This window comes from Thalassophryne amazonica, chromosome 12, assembly GCF_902500255.1.
Source record: "Thalassophryne amazonica chromosome 12, fThaAma1.1, whole genome shotgun sequence".
Classification (NCBI taxonomy): Eukaryota; Metazoa; Chordata; class Actinopteri; order Batrachoidiformes; family Batrachoididae; genus Thalassophryne; species Thalassophryne amazonica.
Window position 1 is genome coordinate 64,843,747 of NC_047114.1, and position 23,502 is coordinate 64,867,248.

At 40.8% G+C, this 23,502-nt stretch overlaps 1 protein-coding gene and 1 long non-coding RNA gene across 3 annotated transcripts in view; one reads left to right on the top strand and one right to left on the bottom strand.

Annotated features, from left to right (window-relative positions):
• Positions 1 to 18,030, bottom strand: part of wdr47a (WD repeat domain 47a) — a 37,335-nt gene extending 19,305 nt beyond the window's left edge. Inside the window, exons 1-8 of one of the 2 annotated variants that reach the window (XM_034184125.1) lie at positions 17,822 to 18,030; positions 12,316 to 12,485; positions 11,941 to 12,024; positions 11,120 to 11,204; positions 10,431 to 10,562; positions 10,170 to 10,346; positions 9,442 to 9,953; positions 9,196 to 9,313 (exon numbers count right to left, since the gene is read on the bottom strand). In XM_034184125.1, the coding sequence (XP_034040016.1) occupies positions 9,196 to 9,313; positions 9,442 to 9,953; positions 10,170 to 10,346; positions 10,431 to 10,562; positions 11,120 to 11,204; positions 11,941 to 12,024; positions 12,316 to 12,473 (1,266 nt within the window). In that variant the 5' untranslated portion in view covers positions 12,474 to 12,485; positions 17,822 to 18,030. Of the gene's footprint in view, positions 1 to 9,195; positions 9,314 to 9,441; positions 9,954 to 10,169; positions 10,347 to 10,430; positions 10,563 to 11,119; positions 11,205 to 11,940; positions 12,025 to 12,315; positions 12,486 to 17,480; positions 17,498 to 17,821 lie in introns of those variants that run through there. The other variant, XM_034184126.1, reaches the window with a different exon arrangement.
• On the top strand, positions 5,533 to 17,771 carry LOC117522678. The gene is made up of 3 exons (XR_004564288.1): positions 5,533 to 5,669; positions 16,148 to 16,151; positions 17,760 to 17,771. It is a non-coding gene; the product is annotated as an uncharacterized LOC117522678 (long non-coding RNA).
• Positions 18,031 to 23,502: the final 5,472 nt, after the last annotated feature.

Sequence of the window (23,502 nt, forward strand, 5' to 3'; positions counted from 1 at the left end):
AAAGCGATAGAGCCATCCAATGCGATCAGATCTGATGAGGGAGTCTTGATTAATTCTCATAAGGATATTAACAGTGCTTTTAGACATTTTTACGAACAACTATATACATCTCACTGCAATTCCCCTCCTGAAACTGTGCATGATTTCCTTCGCGCATGTAATTTACCCACTCTAGGGCGTAGTGACAGGATCTCTTTAGATGCAGACTTAACATGTTCAGATTTAACTAATACCATTTGCCCCCTGAAAAATGGGAAGAGCCCGGGACCAGATGGTTTATGTAATGAGTTCTATAAAAAGTTTAGCAATTTATTAACTCCCTATTTGTTGAAGATGTATAATAGGGCGTTGGAAGAGGGCCTGCTTCCACCAAACTTGAATGAAGCAACTGTGACTCTTATTCCTAAGAAGGTTAAGGACTTAACACAGGTGGGCTCTTATAGACCTAGCTCACTTCTGAACACAGATCAAAAAATACTAGCCAAGTCTTTGGCCAAGAGACTTAGCTCACATATAGGTAAATTGGTACACTCAGATCAAACGGGGTTTATCCCGACAAGGCATATATCTCATAACCTTAGATGTCTCTTTGACATAATTTATTCTCCTAGGGATCCAACTAAAGACCTTATTATATTGAGCCTTGATGCCGAAAAGGCCTTTGATTGTGTCGAATGGTCGTACTTATATGCAGTGTTAGGAAAGTTTGGGATTGGATCAAAATTTATCTCCTGGATTAGACTCTTATATAGTAATCCGTGCGCTAGGATACTTACAAATAAAACACTTTCGGAACCAATTAAGTTATTCCGCGGTACTAGACAGGGCTGTGCTTTGAGTCCTTTATTGTTCGCCCTTGCATTAGAGCCAGTGGCGGAAACAATTCGGACACAGGGATTTATGGCTACAATACAGGTTACACCTCCAATAAGATCTCACTATATGCTGATGATATCCTGCTGTTTATAACCAGACCATTAGATTCAATCCCTAAATTGTTGGAGACAATAGATTTATTTAGCTCATTCTCGGGATACAAAGTAAACTGGGACAAGAGTGAATTAATGCCAATTCATTGTGACAAACCCGATGCACTTAATCCTATGCCCTTCAGGATAACTTCTGAAAAATTTACATACTTAGGGATTGCTGTTACTAAAGCATACAAGTCACTGTATGAAGCTAACTTTACATGTATCTTGGACAAATTTAAAAGTAAAGTTGAATTTTGGAAGTCACTTCCACTTTCCTTAATAGGTAGTGTAAATGCTATTAAGATGGTCTGTCTCCCCCAACTCCTATACCTGTTTCAGAACGTCCCAGTGTATTTAACCTCAAATTTTTTATTCGCAATTTAGATGCTATTCTTATCCCCTTTGTTTGGAATTACAAGAGTCACAGGATAAAAAAGATCCATCTTTGTAAACAGAAAATGTATGGAGGCCTGGCTTTACCAGACTTTAAACGCTACTACTTTGCAGCTAATATACACTATATTGCTTATTGGCTAGATGATACCGCTGTACAGGGGAGTTGGTTGGACATGGAATGGGAAGACTGTATGCCTTATTCTCTTGGTGCAATTGTTCTGTCTCCTGCCCGTCTCAAGAAAGCCCTCTATAGCTGCAACCCAGTCATCCACAATACTGTTCAAATTTGGAGACAGATAGGGAGAGACTATAATCTTAGAGCTCTCTCCTTTATGACACCTATTGCGTCCAATCCATCATTTGTACCTTCAGTCTTAGATGGGACATTTGACCGCTGGAAGGAAATGGGGTTGCAAACTGTGGGACAACTGTACCTCCAGGGTTTCTTTGCTACATTTCAACAGCTTAAGGAGAAATACAATTTGTCAACCTGTGATTTCTTTAGATACCTCCAGATAAGGAGCTATGTAAGGTCTCACTTAGAACAATTTGAGTCTGCATCTCCTGATAAACTGGATCAATGTCTTGTGGATTGTAGGACTGAGAAACATGCTGTCACCTTTATATATGATGTACTACAGTCATTTTGACAGAGTGATATGGGTAAAATCAAATCAGCTTGGGAAAAAGAATTGGGCCTGGAAATTCATGATGATATCTGGAATAAGGGACTGCGTTATGTTTCTTCATGTTCTATTAATGTCCGACATAGACTGATCTAGTTTAAAGTTCTACACAGATTGCACTATTCTAAAACGAGATTACATCGGATATTTCCTGAAACATCACCTATTTGTGATAAATGTCATTGTGCTGAAGCTGATTTGCTTCATGGTTTTGTGACATGCACCAAGCTACAAGGGTTCTGGACTGCCATATTTTTATTTTTTTCAAAGCTTTTCAGCTTGCAGCTGGACCCCGACCCGGTTTGGATTATTATTGGACATTCAGAACAGTCTCATTAACTCAGGAGTGTACAGTTTTGTCTCCTGTCCTATGGACTGATGTGTGCCAAAAGACTGATTCTCCTGCTTTGGAAAGGGACAGAAGTCCCCTCCATAAAAGCCTGGATCTCAGTGATGAAGAATACTCTTCAGTTAGAGAGGAACCGTTATGTTTTGAATGATAATTTGGGGGACTTCGAACTGATCTGGAAGCCGCTCATTGTCCACTTGGAAAACATGGAGAAATAAGCCGTATTATGTATAGATGACCCGAAATTGGTCTGATGAGATAGCACCCTTGGGATGGGGGATTGGTGTGGGTTGGGAAGTCTATTTGTTTTATTTAATTGACCACCTTTATTTGTTTTTTGTTGTTTTTTTTTTTTGTATATGTGTTACATTGTCTCATTCTGTTTTTGTGTGTTTAGTTTTGCAAAACAGAAAAATGAAGCCATTGTAGCCTACGTGGCAACTGTTAATATAAATAATTTGCTTCACAATAAAGATATCTGAAACTGAAAATTGACAAACTCACTGACTGAATGCCACACTACTATTATTGTGAACACCCCCTTTTTTACTTTTTTTTACTAACAGCCCAATGTCATAGCCTTAAGAGTTTGCATATCATGAATGCTTGGTCTTGCTGGATTTGTGAGAATCTACTGAATCTACTGGTACCTTGTTTCCCATGTAACAATAAGAAATATACTCAAAACCTGGATTAATCTTTTTAGTCACATAGCACTACTATTATTCTGAACACTACAGTATATTTGTCTTGTTTTTTTCAGTTGTTGCTGCAAATATCACTCAGGCTGATACTCAAACTTCGGGATGCTGCAGATGCTTAACACATCTTGTAATGTATGGCTGCTGCATGATCATCCACCAGTACACCAGATGCTTTTTTTTCGAGACTGTGACTGTAAAATATTCTGAATAAGTTGCACTTTTCCCCAGGAAATCAAGGAACTCATTACTCAGTCAATCATAACAATCAATAGTTGCAGTTCTGCAGTGATGTGACCACATGATGTCATGAAAACATTATGACTCTGTTATTTATCCTCTATAGTTAATTCTGTATCCAGCACAAACCCACATCACTCTGTAAAGCATATTATTAATGGAATGCAAATGTCTGTCAGCGTGACTTAGCCCAGCCCAGTTCTTGTGTTAGATCAGGTACTGGGGGGAGGAAAGAGGAGAAGACAGACGTGAGGACAGGTGTCTTCCCCTTTGTGTTTTGTGTTTGTTACTGACGATCTGGCAAACTGCCCCATTTTTTGGCAGGAGAAGCAATTACATTGAGCCAGCTCTGGAAAAGCAGGGACAGTGGAGAGAAAACAAAACATTGAAGAGAAGAGCAGTGAGATCCCAAAAGTCTGCTTCAGTTTCTGGCCTTGGAAGCACCTTTCACACCAGGTCTGCTTCGAATTGCGTATGCTGCATATGCCTTGGAAGCACCTTTCACACCAGGTCTGCTTCGAATTGCGTATGCTGCATATCTAATAATGCAGGAATGTCTGCATCAGTTGCGAACAGCAGCGGGGGAGAAGCTTGAGGAGGTGAGAGCGCCGAGGAGCTGCAGCCAGATTGTAATGAGCAGGTGTGCGCTCTGATTTTTCTTCTAGTTTATATTTCTTCCTGTGACCACAGAGCTGCAGCCGGTGTTCCCGCGCATGCATCGCAAACCGTCCGTGAGTGGACACAGAGATGTCCTCCATGAAGAATATACTGGATGCGGACATGTCCTGTCTCTGGCAATCAGTCTGTGAACAGGACTTGATGGACTTTATTTAACACAATCGTGAGAGAACTTGAGGAGGTGAGCACAAGGAACTGCAGCCAGGCTGTAATGAGCACTTTTTTTTTTTCGTTTAAATGTTCATATGTGCTCTTTGAGCAGTATAGTTTTACTGCATTGTGTACACAGTATAAAAAGTTTGACAACAATCCTGTGTGATTTATAGCTTGGCAACCATGGAGCACAGTAGGAATCATAAATTGGCATTGGGTGGTGTTAAGTACCGTTAAGTTGCCTCAACTTGCGAGAAAACTACTTCCTTTCTGCATCCTGTGCTCGACAGAAAAAAATTAAACATGTTTAACGAACGCAAAAAAATTAAACGTTTAATTTTTTGCGTTCGTTTCGTGTTGCCCATTGCATCCCTCACCGTATTGTGGTGTTAGGCTGCATCAACTGTGTGCTAGGTTGCATCAACTTGGCATCGTCATGACACCGCATGATGCAACTCGAAGTAGGCCAGTGTGTGAAAGGGGCTTAATATATCTCAGTGTGACAGACACAGCACAGTGTGGCGGGGTCATGACCATCACTGTCTGTGAGACACTGACAGACTGTCAGCTGATGTTTAATTAGCCAGGTGCTGTTCAGACTTGTGAAGTCCAACCACACCCAACAGGAGAAGTAAGGAAATGACCTGAAAAGGCAAACTGACAGATGAAAAGGTGGACTTATCCAGAGCGATGGTCTTAATCAGTGAGACTGAGAACTCCAGGGAATAACCAACAGAGTGAGAACTCTCAGCTAGAAAGTGCTTTAATATGCAGTGGCAAATTATAATTTCTGAACTATTAAACAGGATATAACACTAACTTTACAGTGTGCTCCAGAACACATCCATCCATCCATTTCCTAAACCCACTTATTCCAGTTAAGGGTCCAGTGGGTACACCCTGAACAAGCCGCTTTTTTCTCACAGCATCAACACATATAGACTAGGGCTCTTTATTGTTTCTCAAAACGCGATACGATACACTGGACATCCCACATGTGATACATATCACAATACTGATACATTTATGTGTTTAATAGTGCTTATGTTAATTTTATGTTAAATGCATTCATAAATTACAGTGTCTGTTGTTAGTGTGTAAACCACCTTTTTAATAATTCAGTTATCCTGCTTAAACTATGGTCCATTAGTATTTTCTTTTCCACATTTTGACTTTTTCTTTGTCTTTGCCCCAAAATTACATCACAACCTAGACATGTTTGTCTGATAAAGGTGCCCTGACACTTGCACGACTTTGATCCGTATAAATTATCAAACACCTTATACCAGTACTTCGATAATATCATGATCTGGTATAGACCCCTAATATAGACAGATAATTAACACATTCACACACTCACTCACACCTAGTCAATTTACAATCAACAATTCACCTAACCTGCATGTCCTTGGAGGTGGGAGGAAGTCAGAGTACCCGGAGGGAAACCATGCAAGCACAGGGACAACATGCACACTCCACACAGAAAGACCTTGTGTTCATCTTTATATTTTGAACAGTTTGATTATCGTGACAGGCCTAATGTAAGTACTGGAACACAGAGTTCTTAAATGGTCGACTAGTACAACCAACCGCACAGCAAGTCATATTATCTGAGGTATCTGCAATAAAATGCTTCCAAAGGGAAGGCACGTTGACTCACAACAATTAGCAGCCGCTGTTAGCAGGTTTCTGGACTCTGCAGGCAAAGGGATAGAACACGGCACTACGATCAGTCAGAATCTTCTTTTTCATTGGGTTATTAACCAGCAAAGAGATGCATGCAGCACAACTGCATGCATGTTACTGTGAGTTTCTCTGTGAATTTTCAGACCTTTTGTCTGACTTAGTGCTTAGCTCAGATAAGATAATTATAGTGGGCGATTTTAACATCCACACAGATGCTGAGAATGACAGCCTCAACACTGCATTTAATCTATTATTAGACTCTATTGGCTTTGCTCAAAAAGTAAATGAGTCCACCCACCACTTTAATCATATCTTAGATCTTGTTCTGACTTATGGTATGGAAATAGAAGACTTAACAGTATTCCCTGAAAACTCCCTTCTGTCTGATCATTTTTTAATAACATTTACATTTACTCTGATGGACTACCCAGCAGTAGGGAATAAGTTTCATTACACTAGAAGTCTTTCAGAAAGCGCTGTAACTAGGTTTAAGGATATGATTCCTTCTTTATGTTCTCTAATGCCATATAACAACACAGTGCAGAGTAGCTACCTAAACTCTGTAAGGGAGATAGAGTATCTCGTCAATAGTTTTACATCCTCATTGAAGACAACTTTGAATGCTGTAGCTCCTCTGAAAAAGAGAGCTTTAAATCAGAAGTGTCTGACTCCATGGTATAACTCTCAAACTCGTAGCTTAAAGCAGATAACCCGTAAGTTGGAGAGGAAATGGCGTCTCACTAATTTAGAAGATCTTCACTTAGCCTGGAAAAAGAGTCTGTTGCTCTATAAAAAAGCCTTCCGTAAAGCTAGGACATCTTTCTACTCATCACTAATTGAAGAAAATAAGAACAACCCCAGGTTTCTTTTCAGCACTGTAGCCAGGCTGACAAAGAGTCAGAGCTCTATTGAGCTGAGTATTCCATTATCTTTAACTAGTAATGAGTTCATGACTTTCTTTGCTAACAAAATTTTAACTATTAGAGAAAAAATTACTCATAACCATCCCAAAGACGTATCGTTATCTTTGGCTGCTTTCAGTGATGCCGGTATTTGGTTAGACTCTTTCTCTCCGATTGTTCTGTCTGAGTTATTTTCATTAGTTACTTCATCCAAACCATCAACATGTTTATTAGACCCCATTCCTACCAGGCTGCTCAAGGAAGCCCTACCATTATTTAATGCTTCGATCTTAAATATGATCACTCTATCTTTGTTAGTTGGCTATGTACCACAGGCTTTTAAGGTGGCAGTAATTAAACCATTACTTAAAAAGCCATCACTTGACCCAGCTATCTTAGCTAATTATAGGCCAATCTCCAACCTTCCTTTTCTCTCAAAAATTCTTGAAAGGGTAGTTGTAAAACAGCTAACTGATCATCTGCAGAGGAATGGTCTATTTGAAGAGTTTCAGTCAGGTTTTAGAATTCATCATAGTACAGAAACAGCATTAGTGAAGGTTACAAATGATCTTCTTATGGCCTCGGACAGTGGACTCATCTCTGTGCTTGTTCTGTTAGACCTTAGTGCTGCTTTTGATACTGTTGACCATAAAATTTTATTACAGAGATTAGAGCATGCCATAGGTATTAAAGGCACTGCGCTGTGGTGGTTTGAATCATATTTGTCTAATAGATTACAATTTGTTCATGTAAATGGGGAATCTTCTTCACAGACTAAAGTTAATTATGGAGTTCCACAAGGTTCTGTGCTAGGACCAATTTTATTCACTTTATATATGCTTCCCTTAGGCAGTATTATTAGACGGTATTGCTTAAATTTTCATTGTTACGCAGATGATACCCAGCTTTATCTATCCATGAAGCCAGAGGACACACACCAATTAGCTAAACTGCAGGATTGTCTTACAGACATAAAGACATGGATGACCTCTAATTTCCTGTTTTTAAACTCAGATAAAACTGAAGTTATTGTACTTGGCCCCACAAATCTTAGAAACATGGTGTCTAACCAGATCCTTACTCTGGATGGCATTACCCTGACCTCTAGTAATACTGTGAGAAATCTTGGAGTCATTTTTGATCAGGATATGTCATTCAAAGCGCATATTAAACAAATATGTAGGACTGCTTTTTTGCATTTACGCAATATCTCTAAAATCAGAACGGTCTTGTCTCAGAGTGATGCTGAAAAACTAATTCATGCATTTATTTCCTCTAGGCTGGACTATTGTAATTCATTATTATCAGGTTGTCCTAAAAGTTCCCTAAAAAGCCTTCAGTTAATTCAAAATGCTGCAGCTAGAGTGCTGACGGGGACTAGAAGGAGAGAGCATATCTCACCCATATTGGCCTCTCTTCATTGGCTTCCTGTTAATTCTAGAATAGAATTTAAAATTCTTCTTCTTACTTATAAGGTTTTGAATAATCAGGTCCCATCTTATCTTAGGGACCTCGTAGTACCATATCACCCCAATAGAGCGCTTCGCTCTCAGACTGCAGGCTTACTTGTAGTTCCTAGGGTTTGTAAGAGTAGAATGGGAGGCAGAGCCTTCAGCTTTCAGGCTCCTCTCCTGTGGAACCAGCTCCCAATTCAGATCAGGGAGACAGACACCCTCTCTACTTTTAAGATTAGGCTTAAAACTTTCCTTTTTGCTAAAGCTTATAGTTAGGGCTGGATCAGGTGACCCTGAACCATCCCTTAGTTATGCTGCTATAGACGTAGACTGCTGGGGGGTTCCCATGATGCACTGTTTCTTTCTCTTTTTGCTCTGTATGCACCACTCTGCATTTAATCATTAGTGATCGATCTCTGCTCCCCTCCACAGCATATCTTTTTCCTGGTTCTCTCCCTCAGCCCCAACCAGTCCCAGCAGAAGACTGCCCCTCCCTGAGCCTGGTTCTGCTGGAGGTTTCTTCCTGTTAAAAGGGAGTTTTTCCTTCCCACTGTAGCCAAGTGCTTGCTCACAGGGGGTCGTTTTGACCGTTGGGGTTTTACATCATTATTGTATGGCCTTGCCTTACAATATAAAGCGCCTTGGGGCAACTGTTTGTTGTGATTTGGCGCTATATAAAAAAAAAATTGATTGATTGATTGACAACGCGTTGATAATTTACTTGAGAATTTATTTTATTTTTTAAATTTACTTGTGAGTGACAAATCATGCCTGCCTATTTTGATGTCAAAATGTGTGCCTGGTATGAAAAATGTGTACAGGTTGGCAGGTCTGCAACAAACAGAACAGAGTAAACTGACCAATTTAGAGAAGGATGATGGAAATATTCTACTGCATATGTAGACATGTTCACATTAGGCAACATTTTGATCACAAGGAAAAGGTTCAAGTTCGACCTCAGTGACTTTCGATTTACCTCATTCCTATCACCAGAACCAGTTAAAGATGGGTCCTCCCCAGGAGCTGAAGCCGGCCGCAGGTTCTGAGCATCACCTGAGCTCAACATTTTATCCACAGGCGTGTCTGTTCTTGACCTGACACAGGAAAAACACAGCAACCCCTTACATTGATGTGCCAATGTGAAGTGTCATCTTAAGTAAAGTTTCAGAAAAGGCTCTTGAGACTGGGAAAAACATGGTCCACTCTAAATCTGAGGCCTTACGTTTCAGGAGATTCTTCAAAGATGCTGTGGCAGTCTGAGCTCTCCATCATAAGACTCCTGTTCAGGCTCTGTCCACCTCCTCCAGGGTAGTGGAAGTTGGCAAAAGAGTGAGACATGGGAGAGACAGCTTTACTCCCTGTGATCTCCCCACCACTTGCTCTCTTCTCTTGTCCAGACAGCCCATAGGATAGGCCATCCAGCGCTGGGTTCAGGGAGCGAGACATGTAAGTGTCAGCGGACTGGGGGCGACGAAGAGGGGAGGATGGGTAAGGCGAAAGCTTGCTGATGAGTGGAGTGAGGAGGTCAGGGTAACCAGTCTTAGTGGGCTTCACCAAGCGGTCCACGTGAATGTTAAGTTGCTTCTGCTCAAAGGCGCAGGAGAACACACTATGGGACAGGTTCTGCATCCAGGAAAGCAGGGATAGGTCCAGGTCATCACAACCATTACCACACAGCATGTCCGTGCCCAGGAGGATTTCGCTCTCTGTGATCTCCTCACCAGTTGCCTTGCTCTGTACACCAAATATAACAGGAAGTTAAATGCAGTACCATCCAATTTATTTGAATCCATTAACTCTTCAAATCATACAATAACTGACACAAGTACAAGTCATTATTTTGGCCCTTCTGCCAAAAAAAATTTCTGTGCCAATTTGAGGGCTTTGCATCATACACTAGCAGTCAATATAAACATCTGATCTGTGTCAGAAGATTTTAGTAGGTCAAACCTGGCAGAATTCCACACAGCACTCATACAGCACTCCCTTGAGAAGCAGTTGGAAAAGCCGATCCCTGCTGGCCTTGAATCCGGCCTCACTCAGCTTCCTGTCTGCTGGAATAAACTCTGCTACCATGGTGCAAGCTTCCTCAAAACAATGCACCCTGGCTGTGCTGGGGTTCCAGTCCTGGAAATCATCAGAGAAGATATATGTCAAAATTATGCAAGTTGCAAAGAATAATTATTATATTTTCAATATATAAATTCATGCCTTAAACTCTGTATGGTTTGTGAGGCGAGGAAGTGTGAGGAGCAGACACAGTTTGTTGTAGTCATCTTTAGATGGACAGAACTCCTCCAATGCATGCAAACACTTGACTGCTTCCTGCATGGTAAACTCCAACTGCAACACAGAAAAAAATAGTTCACCTGCCACAAATGGCTGAGCACAAACTCATGTAACAACAAAGCAAAATGGAGTTTTGAGAGTCTTATCTCCAGCAGCACACTGGAGGCATGGATGACTTTTAAATGTCACTCAGGCTTAAAAAAAGGCCACTTCCAAGGCTAACAAGCAAAAGGCAAATCACAGAAAGATGCACTAAGGACCAAAAGCATTTCTTCATAACACCGACATTCTTTCTTGAAAGTAAGATAGTGCCAAAGTCATCAGACGTCCAAAGATCTCTGATGTAATAGTGATAGAACACAATAGCTCTGTGTTGTGTCCTGTCAACAGCTCGCCTGGCGCTATTCACAACAACAAAAAGAGGCCATATGACTTTCATCATGAACCCTGCATAATAAAAAAAAAAAAAGAATAAAAACAGGTTAAATGTTTCAATCCTCATCTTACTGGTAAATTATTTGACAATTTTATGCCTTGTAAGTCAGTGATCTATATACATTTCTACAAAGATTTTTTTTTTTTTTTTTTTTTAATGGAGTAATTTCACTCACATGCTGAGGCTCATCTTCTGCAGACATGGCATTATTCACACACAAAGCCTCCAAAAACTTTTGCTTTAGGATGATGTAACGGAACCTGAAGACAAAATGGCAATATACAGAGCTGAAATTACATGTCCCAATACAAAAATAATCAGGTAGTGTAAAAGCGGTTATGGGATCAGTTCTCACCTGTGGCATTTCTGTGTAGAGTTTGCATGTTCCTGCTTCCTCCCACATCCAAAGACAGGCAGATTAGGTTGAATTGGAAACTTTAAATTGTCCGTAGGTGTGTGTGCAGGTGAGAATGTGTTTGTTTGTCTATATGTGGCCCTGCGACAGACTGGCGTCCTGTCCAGGGTGTACCCCGCCTCACGCCCTGTGACTGCTGGGATAGGCTCCAGCACCCCCGTGACCCTTGATTGGAGTAAGCGGTTGAAGATGAGTGAGAGTGACTTAGAGCTGTACGGACTGATGACACACACACAGCCATTTCTGAAAAGTTGACAGATTTTCAAAGTAAAGCGCTTGAAATGATAGCTGCTCTACTCCACGAAAATACCTTTTCACCTCCCCAAGAAATACCATCACACACACCCCTTGCATGACTTTACCCTGAGCATTAATAGAAACAGCGAGGGCTGGATGATTGTGCCAAATGCACAAGATTTAATTTTTATTGCACTCACAGATTTGGATTATAGAGGGTATTTTCACATTCAGTGAGGTATTTTAGACAGTGAAAAACAAGTGTTTGTGCATATATACACAAAGTTGGGGGTATTTCAAGTAACATGCTTGAATTTATGAAGCAATTTAGATTGTGAGCTCACCTTTTTCTGTCAAATTTGTCCATGCACTCCAAAGGCTGAATAAATTGCAAGACCTCATCCCACTGTCCATCAAGCACAAGTTGTCTGGAATGGAGAAAAAACAAAGCTTAAACCACAGTAAACACCTGGAAATACTATGTATTAATTTTATTTCCACATCTGAATCAACTATCTCAAAATACACAACAAAGGATCAAACTTTTCTTTTACTTTTCTTAATGTTTGTCAATGTCTTTTCGGCAATTTTAATAGCTCGTGTCATGATATAAAACAGTGTATTAGGTCAGAAAGTGAAATATCAAATACATTCAATACACGCTGAGTTGTGGCGGTGAGAAGAACTGATTTCAGAATGTACAGTTTGACTGTGTCTACCTGAGAAAGAGCATATCATCAGAGTAGAGCCCATTGATGACGCCACTCTCCTTTTCCAAAGCCAACATGCTGATGTGCAGCTTCCTGGAGTTGAGAAAATCCAGGATGACCTTGATAATCTCCACTTCCTTCACATTTATGGTTTCTTCTGCTGCCATGGTGACAACAGGCTGCCAACAACAAGGACAATTGAGGTAAAAAAAAAAAAACAACGAAAAAAAACCCAGACAAAAATACAAATAATTCCAATGAAACAGGTTTCTGGTACATCAGAGGGGGTTCCCATCAATATCACTTAAGAAATTGCCACTTAATTTGAAAAAGCTTGGCTTGAAATATTGGTGATTTACACTTGAGGCTAAATGTGTTCCACTAGCCGAAATCAGCTGGATTTTGTCAAGGCTAACTCTAACAAGGCTTATACACACCTGAATTGTGCACAAACTTCCACACAATCACAAAAAAAAAAAAAAAAAAAAAAATGGTTTTATATATTTGCTAGATTGGCTCAATGTAATATGAGCAATCATAAAAGCTTAATCCTTTTAAACATTACTGAAGATTGACAATCATGATGAAAACTGTGAATCATACAATCAGGGTACATAAGTCACTAACACCCAAAAAATTATATCTTTTTTTTTTGGTGGCGTGGGGGGCTGGAGCATATCCCAGCAATCATCGGGTTTGAGACAGGGTACTCCCTGGACAGAATGGCAGTGTATCGCAGGTAGTCTAATAATATGCTGTTTAATTTTAATTAGAACCATATAAGAACTCCATTTCCGGAGTGGCGCACCATCAATCTCCAAAAGTTTATGTCTAAAAATTAGCCAAGTAGAATTTTACCACATTTGACATGGGTAATCTTGGGATAGTGTTTACTTGAAATACTTAAGTACACCATGATTGTTGAAAGGGGGCGGCATGGCCTATTGGCTTAATTTGAAACAGGGGCGTGGCTGACACCATACAACCAATCAAGCTGAAATGTTTCGGGATGATACAGACCAGCTCAATGTAGTGTCATAGCAAAATCAACATTTTTTCACCCCGAAGTGGCACTATAATGAAGAAAAATGATTTGAAAAATGAGATTTGAGAAATATTTGGTGTGTGTATTATTTCGGTGGAGTATTTAGTGTGTGTGGTTAGTGTAGTGGTGGTTTTTTTTGTTTGCTTTTGTTTTGTAAAAATGAGGCGTCTTATGAATGTTGAGCAAGCGATTCAGTTTATTTTTTTATTAATTGGAGCAAGACGGAGCACACAGCACATCGTGAGTCTGAACCAGACGGTGAGGATTCTGATGATGAAGGAGATTATCCCTCTTTTGTTCTGGATGAGCAACCAGAGTAGGTGGATCCACCAACGTGTGCACAGCTCTCCACAGACACACACTACTCCAGCAGTGGCTCCAGGCGCATTTCTTTTAAAGCGTTGAGCTTTGGTTTCATTTTGTTCCTCTTTTGTTCCTTTAGCGCTCTTGATTCACAGGCTATTCGGTGATGGGAAAAGTCAAAAGCTCATTTGTCCACCTTTTCTCGACGATTTGTGACTTTTTTACTTTTTCCCCTTCATTCAGGAATCTTTGTATGCTGTATGACCGGGCCATTAGGTGGGCTTTGTTGTTGGCACTGAACTGAAGTGTCTCACAAGAGTGGCAAAGAGAAGGACCTTGTGCATGACGCTGACAAGGAGGAAGTCACAGCTGTTCTTCAGTGGACAGGGGTCGAAATACATTTTTTAACCTATTTGCACTGGTACTAGTAACAAAAAATTACTTGCACCAAAAAAAAAAGTTACTTGCACAACCAAAAATCAGTCTTATATCAACCTTAAAACTCCTCCTCTGATGTGTCGGACTCTTCCTCTCTGGGGAGAGTTTGAGGGGACAGCAGCAGCAGCAGCAGCAGCAGCGGCAGACAGTTTTTTATTCACGTGCGTGCGTGTGAACAAATCGTCCATGAAGATAATCTTATTTATTAACTACACAGATGTATAATAAAACAAATGGTGACTGGTTTATAACACAATTATGACAGAGTTTGAGGGGAGAGAGAGCGAGGAACCGCAGCGACAGCCATTTTTTTTTTCACGTGCGTGTGAACTAATCGTCCGTGAAGATAATTTTATTAACTACACATATGTATAATAAAACAAATGGTGACTGGTTTATAACACAATGATGACAGAGTTTGATGGGAGAGAGCGAGAGGAACCGCAGCAGCAGCCAGTTTTTTTTTCTTGTCTTTGTTTACATGTGCAGCAAATAATGTAACTCCCCGAATTGGGAACGTCTCATGAGGATGTTGTGAACCCAAGGACGGCAACGTATGTCAGCTTTCCACAATAAATAGAGCACAGCAACTCGCTCTGTGTGTGACAGCCATAAAATGCAGGGAAGACGAAGACAACACACTGGAAATTGTTTTTTGCCAAATTTATTCCTTTATTGGCTCATTCTACTGGTGCTTATAGTTGATAAAACTTGGATAAAGTTACTTGCACCGCTCGAATAATACGTGCACGCAAACCAGCACATGCACGTACTAATTCGACCCCTGGTGGATGTGCTGAAAAAGAATGGACATCTTTTTCATGATCACACCTGGCTTTGGTAGCCAAAAGAGAGCAAGGCTGAGACTTCGAGCATGCATAATTCACTTATTAATGGTATTTCAATCTAACACTTGCATGCATTCAAAGAAATGGCTGATCTGTAGATAGGTCAGTATTAATCCTTCATGCAAAGAGCTAATCTTCAGCTCACAGAATTACTCTACTTCAGTAACTCTTGATCCATTCCTTAAAATCTGCTTTGGTACTCTGACTGTGAAACAGTCCAATTACAGAAATGTCAGAGCCTCAATTAAACTAATTAGATTTAATCCAGTTGGTTGCTTGCAACAATGGCACTAATACCATTTATTCTGGACTGACAGGCGACTGAGGTGTGGCCCTGTATCAATAACTTGTTTGTTTTTAAAAGGGAAGACCTTATATGTATGCATATCAAGTACACACATATTAGGGGTGTTCTGTTCATATATGTGTTTAGATGTCACGGTTCGTAAGGAGTTCAGCTTTTACCCACAGTAAATTTAATCTGTGAGCAGCAGAGATCTACCATCAGGCATTTTAGCACAATGAGATTTTAGTGTTTTGTGCAAATGATGGCATCTCATAAAACCTCACTGTACAGATTTGAAATCATTTTTACATAGTGTTGCTATTCCTATCAAATGTCAACTTTTGTCAAAAATGGGTGGAGTCTAAACTCCAGTGTGGGCTGATCTCATCCAGAGAAATTCAAGAACAAATGCGGCATCGATAAATTTCTATACAAAAATTCCGATATTGTTTACCCACAATGAAGAATGGACATCGAGCAGCCTATTCCTTCATCTGCAAGTGTGTTCTGCATGTGATGCGATCAAGCTCGAAATGCTGTTATATACACATGACATGATATAATTTGTTCGTACGGTTTGATTCATTTATGCACATTAGAGAAGTAAACAACTTTGGCAGTGCACACCACCAAGACATGTTTTTCCAGATCTGCGTGCACGACTGAACAAAAAAATAAATGCAACACTTTTGTTTTTGCTCCCAAAACTGACTGTGGCAGCCGACAATGCAATAACAATTCACCATGACAGCATCTGAATGCTAAAAATAGATGCAGGTATAAACAGAATGGATTGCGGTGTACCGCCAAGATGACCACTTTCAAGTTTGTGACAACATGTGAAAACTCTCTATACATTCCAAGCAAGTACATAAAATCCACTTCCTTTTTAAATTTGACGCTTTTTTTTTTTTTAAATAGAGGTGTGCCATCTTACGGAAGCGCATTGCATTCACTGGACAAAAAAATAATAAAAAAAAACAGACACTTATCTCGTAATTATGAGATCAGGAAAAGTGCCACACTGACCAGTGCTTCGGCTGGAACCACATACTGTACATCCACGAATAAAACATCTTTATGCAATTACACTGCTTCCAATCCCTCAGTAAAAACAAGCGTAAGAATTCCCGAGTCATAACTGAAAATTGGCCAATTTTTAAATGCCGACAGTAAATTTTGATCAGGCCCAAAAGGGGTGCGACAATTTACCCAAACTGACCCAGATTGATCCAAACTGACTCCAACGATGGACCCAAACTGACCCAAATATGACTAAATGAAGTACTTTTATTTATTTTTGGAAATGCACTCCATTCTCAAAACGGTACATTAATAGACAGCGCTCTCTCTCCCTCACCTTCCCTCTGTCTCACTGCCTCTTCTCAATGCTGAAACAATAAACAAGGGATGTTAAAGTACGTTTGTGAGTACTGGCAATTTTTTGGGGGGTGGGGGGACATACAATGGACTCTAAACTTTGATATAGGAGCCCTGACGAGGCAGGCAGCAGTGCATCCCACTGTACGTCTGCAAAGGTGAGTGCTGTTTGCTTTTAAAGTACCATTTTGAGAACAGAGTGCATTTCTGAAAATAAATAAAAGTACTTCACATTTAGTCATATTTGGGTTAGTCTGGGTCTGTCAATGGAGTCATTTTGGGTCTATAGTTGAAGTCAGTTTGAGTAAATCATCACACACGGCACGGAGTGTGGATTTTCCCGTAAGGTGCTCCTGAATGAATGAAATTCCTCCAAGGAGGGGCACAGGACACCCAGACTGAAAAGCACTCGGCTGGGGGTTAGCCCCTCTATGTCATAATCATAATGAGGGACAAAGAGGGGCTCACCCCGGCCAGGGGCAGAAAAGATCTCATAATTACAAGATAAGGTGCCTAATTTTTGGACATAATGCGCTTCCGTACCATCTAAATTGAACCCTGATTTGACATTTACAAACCTCAGTATGCATATACAGATCATGTTACACATTTACAAATCTTATCACACACACGCAGACTGAGAAACAGTTAAACAAGACAACACACACGTTTGGAAATAATTTGTCTGCGGTGACTCAGTCCTGTGGTGTAAGTCTCACAGAGCCACTCTAGCTTGTAAGCACTGGCAAGAAGGAATAAACAAAAATAAACACTGTCAATATCCTGTAATTCTTTAACAGAATTATATGTAGCTTATTTACAAATAAATGGATGACAGTATGTATGCATGACAGTAAGTCTGTAAGGTATTTACCTCTTTTGGTCAGAATGATTTGGCATACACCAACAACAACAACAACAAATATTCCAAATCTTTCAATTGAGCACTGCAGTGTTACAAGCTAGCAAAAGAGCGCTAGCTTATAACACTGCTACTGAGCCACAACAACATAAGAAGCTTAGGCTACTTGTTAGCCGTGCATTTAGCAAACGGATTACAGCAAAACCACAAGATAGCTAGTTAACGTTACCTAGCTAGTTAGCGCTTATATAAACTAATTTGACTAGTTAGCCGACGTGGCCGAGCGGAGAGGGGCATCGATCCGCTAGTTTAGCCGGGTGACAGCTTCACCATAGCGACACAAATCTGCTCACCTGGTTCTAAAAAAGCGACGCTGTTCCAGTTCTGGTGACAGACGCTGTCACGACGGTTATCCCTCGTGTTTTCGTTGCTTTTTTTTTCCTGTTAAAGGCGTGTGCGTCCTCCTGGTCCGTGTCGGCTTGTCTTTCTTGCTGGATGTTTCTGCACCGCTCTTCTGCGGTCTGCTGCCGCCCTGCCCGAGCACCGAGCACCGCCTCCATCCACATCCATCCATCCACCAGGCACACAAACTTCACATCAGCAGCAGCACAAAACAACTGCATTCATTTCTCTTTCACCCCAATGAATCAGACCCCAATTTCACTGCTTTATTTTTTTATTTGTTCGTTTTTATTGGTGTGGGTGTCTGTCTCAAATTAATCACACTGGATTGGGCTTGGACAACAAAAATGTGAATGAGTGGGAGAGTGAGAAACCAGCTTGTATAGACAACTCCCATAGTGCAGCAGATAAGTGAAACAATCATGCAAATGGTGATAAAAGCATCAAATTCGGCAGAAATACTCCTTAGACGCTCCTCTTTTGAAAAAAATGATTGGCCACTTGACTTTTCAATTGGTGGTCAGGTAGGGGTCACTTGAAGAATTACAGAGGTCAAAATTAAAAGATGCTCCAATCATATTGAAAAATATTCCACATTATTTGCCTGATCATAAAGATTCCAAAAAGGTATAGTTTGGACTATCTGTGACTGAATTCTATGGAGTTACGGGATAAAAACAACAAGAATAGTGACAAAGGTCAGTGTCATTTTGTACAGGGGTCAAAAGTTAAAGTTGCTCCAATTTTGGTAAAAAGTGATTCAAATTATTGGTTGAGCTAATAGGATTATTAAGGAATAATGCTGACAGTGTTGAATGCTTGGTCTCCAAAGTAATGGTCAAACAAGGTCTACGTCTATTGGATTCTATGACATGTGACATATGTTACCCCGTAACGATAAGTAAGGATGATACATGGTCCAAACTATTCCTTTTTAGAACCGTGTAACTCAACTAATAATTTGCATCATGTTTTACCAAAATTGGAGCAACTTTAACTTTTGACCCCTGTACAAAATGACACAGACCTTTGTCACCATTCTTGCTGTTTTTATCCCGCAACTCCATGGAATTCAGCCACAGATAGTCCATACCATACCTTTCTGGAATCTTTATGATCAGGAAAATAATGTGGAATATTTTTCAATATGATTGGAGCATCTTTTAATTTTGACCTCTGTGTAATTCTTCAATTGATCCCTACCTGACCACCGATTGAAAATTAAAGTGGCCAGTCATTTTTTTTTGAAAAGAGAATTGTCTGATGAGTATTTCTGCCAAATTTGATGCTTTTATCACCATTTGCAGGATTCCCCTCTAAATATTCTCTTATCCACTGCACTATAAATGCTATCATCTTGTAACTCATCAAATGAAAATAACATACAACTCTCTGGCATCTGGTGAGCTTTTATGCATCAGCTTGATCGAAAGAGCACCTGAATGATTTTGCACTGTTAACTACGTCTTCCACCACCTTTTGTGCTTTATTACATGCACAACTGTGCAATTTATCCTGTGCAATAATTTGACCATATCTATACACACTTATATCATTTATATTCTATTTTTCACATAATCTGTTTACATCAGTATTTATGCACCTGCTAGCAAGCACTGCAATATACTTTAGTCACCTTTCTTTAATGTAAATATTTTTCTTGTCTTTACTATTGTAGGGCTCTTACTGCTCCAACAAGTGAATCCCCCCCCTGTGGGATCAATAAAGTTGATCTTATCTTTGTTATGCCTATGTAATATTCCACAGACTAGTAACACCCATAGTATAGGACTGCCGCTTCCTGGTAGGAGGTGAAGGTACTGCAGGTAAATTGTGAGACGTCATCAAAAGTCTTCATTCTACACCCACTTACTCCAATCAAGGGTCACAGAGGGAGGGGGTGCTGGAGCCTATCCCAGCAGTCACAGGGCGTGAGGCGGGGTACACCCTGGACAGGACGTCTGCTTATTGCAGGGCCGCATATAGACAGATACACATTCACACCCACCCGCACACCTACAGTCAATTTAGAGTCATCACTTCACCTAACCTGAATGTCTTAGGAAGTGAGAGGAACCCTGGGTATCCAGAGGGAACCCACGAGAACACAAGGAGAACATGCAGTCTCCATACAGAAAGGTCCAGGTGAGAAGCAATCGCAGGACCCTCTTGGTGTGAGGCAAGTCTAACCACTCATCCACTATTCTGTCCCTTTGATTTCAATTTTGTAATAATGTTTAAGTTACACAAAATATTTGTGATTTTTAAAAATGTAATCCAAAGTGATTTGACATAGTCAATGGGATTTAAATGAGTTACATTTGTCTAACCTAGTTTAACATAAAATATATGGAAACACTTAATGCTATTCTGTTTTATTGATCAAAATTGCAATTCAGGGTTTTGGGTGAGCTGCATAAAATGTTCATATTTCAAAGTGGGCCACGATGTTCTTCTGCCAACTACTGAATCATATGTGGATGCTGGATAAATTATCGAAAAATATGTGTGGTTGACATTGTGCTCTCCCAGTTAAAAAGCTAGCAACCTTCGAGAGAAACATGATGCCCACGAGTTTGGCAAATTCAGAACAAAATATACAACAGATTTTACAACTTAAAATTTGAATTAATTGGACAGAATATGTAGCTGGGGAGGGACTCAGAGTAGAGCCGCTGCCTCTTCGCATTGAAAGGAGCCAGTGGTTTGGGCATCTGGTTAATATGCCCTCCTGGTCGTCTCCCTAGGGAGGTCTTCCAGGCACATCCCACTGTGAGGAGGCCCCAGAGAAGACCCAGGACATGCTGGAGGAATTACATGTCCCAGCTGTCTTGGGAATACCTCGGGATCCAATGGGAAGCATTAGAGACTTGACCAACTAACTATATGGAAGGGTGGGATGAGCTGCTTGGCGTATACTGCCACTACGACCCAGATAAGTGGCCAAAGATGAATGAATGAATGAGTACTGTAAAAGTGGTTCAGTTTTGGATCAAGATGATCAAAGTTAAGACCAAACAGAACCATATATTATAGCATCATTAAATCACAAAGAAATGTACATCAATCATGTTAAATATTTACATGCGGGTGTCTCTGAGTTCCCGGCCTGATTACTGGTCGGAGTATTAACTGAACAAAGTTTAACTCTGTGTGTAAGGCGTTCCTTCACAATGAGGTCTGTTGCATTTGTGGTTACAAACCAACTTCCTCCTGAAATTTTGCTTGAAATCTAGCTGGAGGACTTGTAGACATGGAAACAAGCCAGAATCTGAATGGAATGTTGGAGTTTTTCCCACTACCAGATGCTGAAAGCTGCTGGGGGCTGTATTGAAACTGCCAGTGTCTATAGGAAGAGGTGTTTCATGTCTGAGAGTATTCTGAACATCATCCAGAGGAATCGTAGAGCACAGCTTGATGGAAACACTAGGCTGTACAGGGAACTGAGAAAGCAGACCGTGATGACCCTGAGAGTGGACAAGGAGGCATTTTGTTGGAGGAATCTGTGATGAGGTGACTGACCATCTGTGGTCTGGTGACCCTCAGCCTGCTTACAGAGGAATCAAAGCACTTTGTTTCCCCAAACCTAAACCTTATTACACTGTAGTTATGGCAGATGATGGTTTGTTCCTAACAGATGGCTCTGTTGTACTGTCACAATGGGCCAGCTACATCGAGGTGTGCATCTCTGATCCTCTTGCTGGAATGTTACTCAGCTCCAGTTCCAGGGTTCCTGTGTATGATTCTTCAGTTAACCAGGAACCATTAAATGGCAAGATTGCAAAGACTAAAACAGCCAAGCGCAGGGATGTGCAGCATTGGATCCGTGCTCCTCCTGGTACTACAGGCAATCTTTGTTTCAATCTGGGAGACAGATATCATCCTTACAGACTTTAATAGTGGACTTGTCTGGAACAAAGTGATCACCTGATTGCAGTAACTACAGGGGTATTACATTGCTTGTTGTGCTGTGAAAGGTGCTTGCACAGATTATTTTTAACAGAATTCTGTTCCACTCACTTGCTGCACAGCGACCGGAACAGTCTGATTTCACACTAAAGTAGCCAAGCATCAAACGCATCCTGGCTGTGGGTGTACTCTGTTGAATGCAAGTGCATCTTTGCAGCCTGTGTTGACCGGATGACCGGGCTTCTCCCTGGGAGATCCTCGGAATTTGTGGGAATGCCAAGAAGTTGTGCTGAGCCAGCCTTTATCTGGGTACTATGAGGAAAATGGCTGGAATCTTAATTTTTCTCAGTGAATATCATATCAGAGAGCCAATTCTGGTTTTAAGTAAAGGCCAGTAGCGGATGTAGCTTCAGGTGAGGAGAGGGAGGCACCCCCCCCCCAAAATTAGAAAAATCTAAATTTCTAAGGCAATGTGGGAAGCTAAATATCGACTCTTTGGGGTGTAACAATGCATTGTGATAATTGTATCGTGAGACCTGTTTCAAATCTTTAAAAATAAAAGTATCACCATACCATGAAAGTCAACTACTGCATAAAAATAACCACCTGCTGCAGAACAATCACAAATGAGTAGGGATGGGTATTGATAAGATTTTATCGATATCGATGCCATTATCAATTCTGCTTATCGATCCGATTCCTTATCGATACCTCATGAATTTTGTACTAAAAGTAGGCTTTACAGTTTTTCTATGTATTTCATTGAGTCTTAAAGTAAATAAATATGAAATTGGTCACTGTATCCTTGATCTCTGGACATAAATATAAATAAACAAAATGGTGTTTCGCTTTGAAGTTATTAATTCCGACTGGATTCTATCGTTCTAACTTGACTCGTCAGAGAGCCGCGCAACGTTTGGAGCTGTGTGAACAGAACGGAGGACGATTCTTGTTTCAAAAGTGACTCACGATTGACATATTCACGGATGAAAGTGGTGAAAACAAAAAAAAAGCTGAAACCCAAAATTACCCCCCAACACCACATGTATGAAAATGTTTGAATTCTAGAAGCTCTGAAATGCAATCTGGGACTATTCTGTTATGTGTCGGACGCAGCTCGGAGAACCGACCAGCGTTTGAAGGACCCAGTATGAAATAAGCAGAGCACGGTACAAAGGCTAACTGAATTTAATACATAACAGTGATAATATAACAAAAAGGTGCGGCCTGGCGTGGTGCGCTCCCAGCAGCGCTAACGGTCCGGAGCCAGAAGCTGTTTCGGACCCAAGGACCCCGCCGACACCCCCCAGGTGGCCGCAACAACCGAGTCTGTGAAGAAGGAACCATTATGTGAGTCCACACTCTACACACAGAACACTTAAAGGTGTACAAACAGCAAACACTTCCTGGCTTGATTACTGATCAGCTTCCAACCTGCAGGCATGGAACATCCAGTTCACAAAACTCCACCGCAGTGGAAGCTGATACATGACTAACAAACAGCTCAATACAATAAGGTGTGAGGGACACCACATTTACTGACTGTATAACTGTTAGTCACAAAATCTAACGTACCTCAGGAAGTGTGCTGACGAGCGTGAGACCTCACCCCCTCCTCTTTCACAGACTGTGCATCAAACCTGGACGTTCTCAGCATCCGCTGTTGATGAGATGGCTCCCGAGACGACGATCTCACCCGTCTGGTCACAAGGTCGAGTCTCTG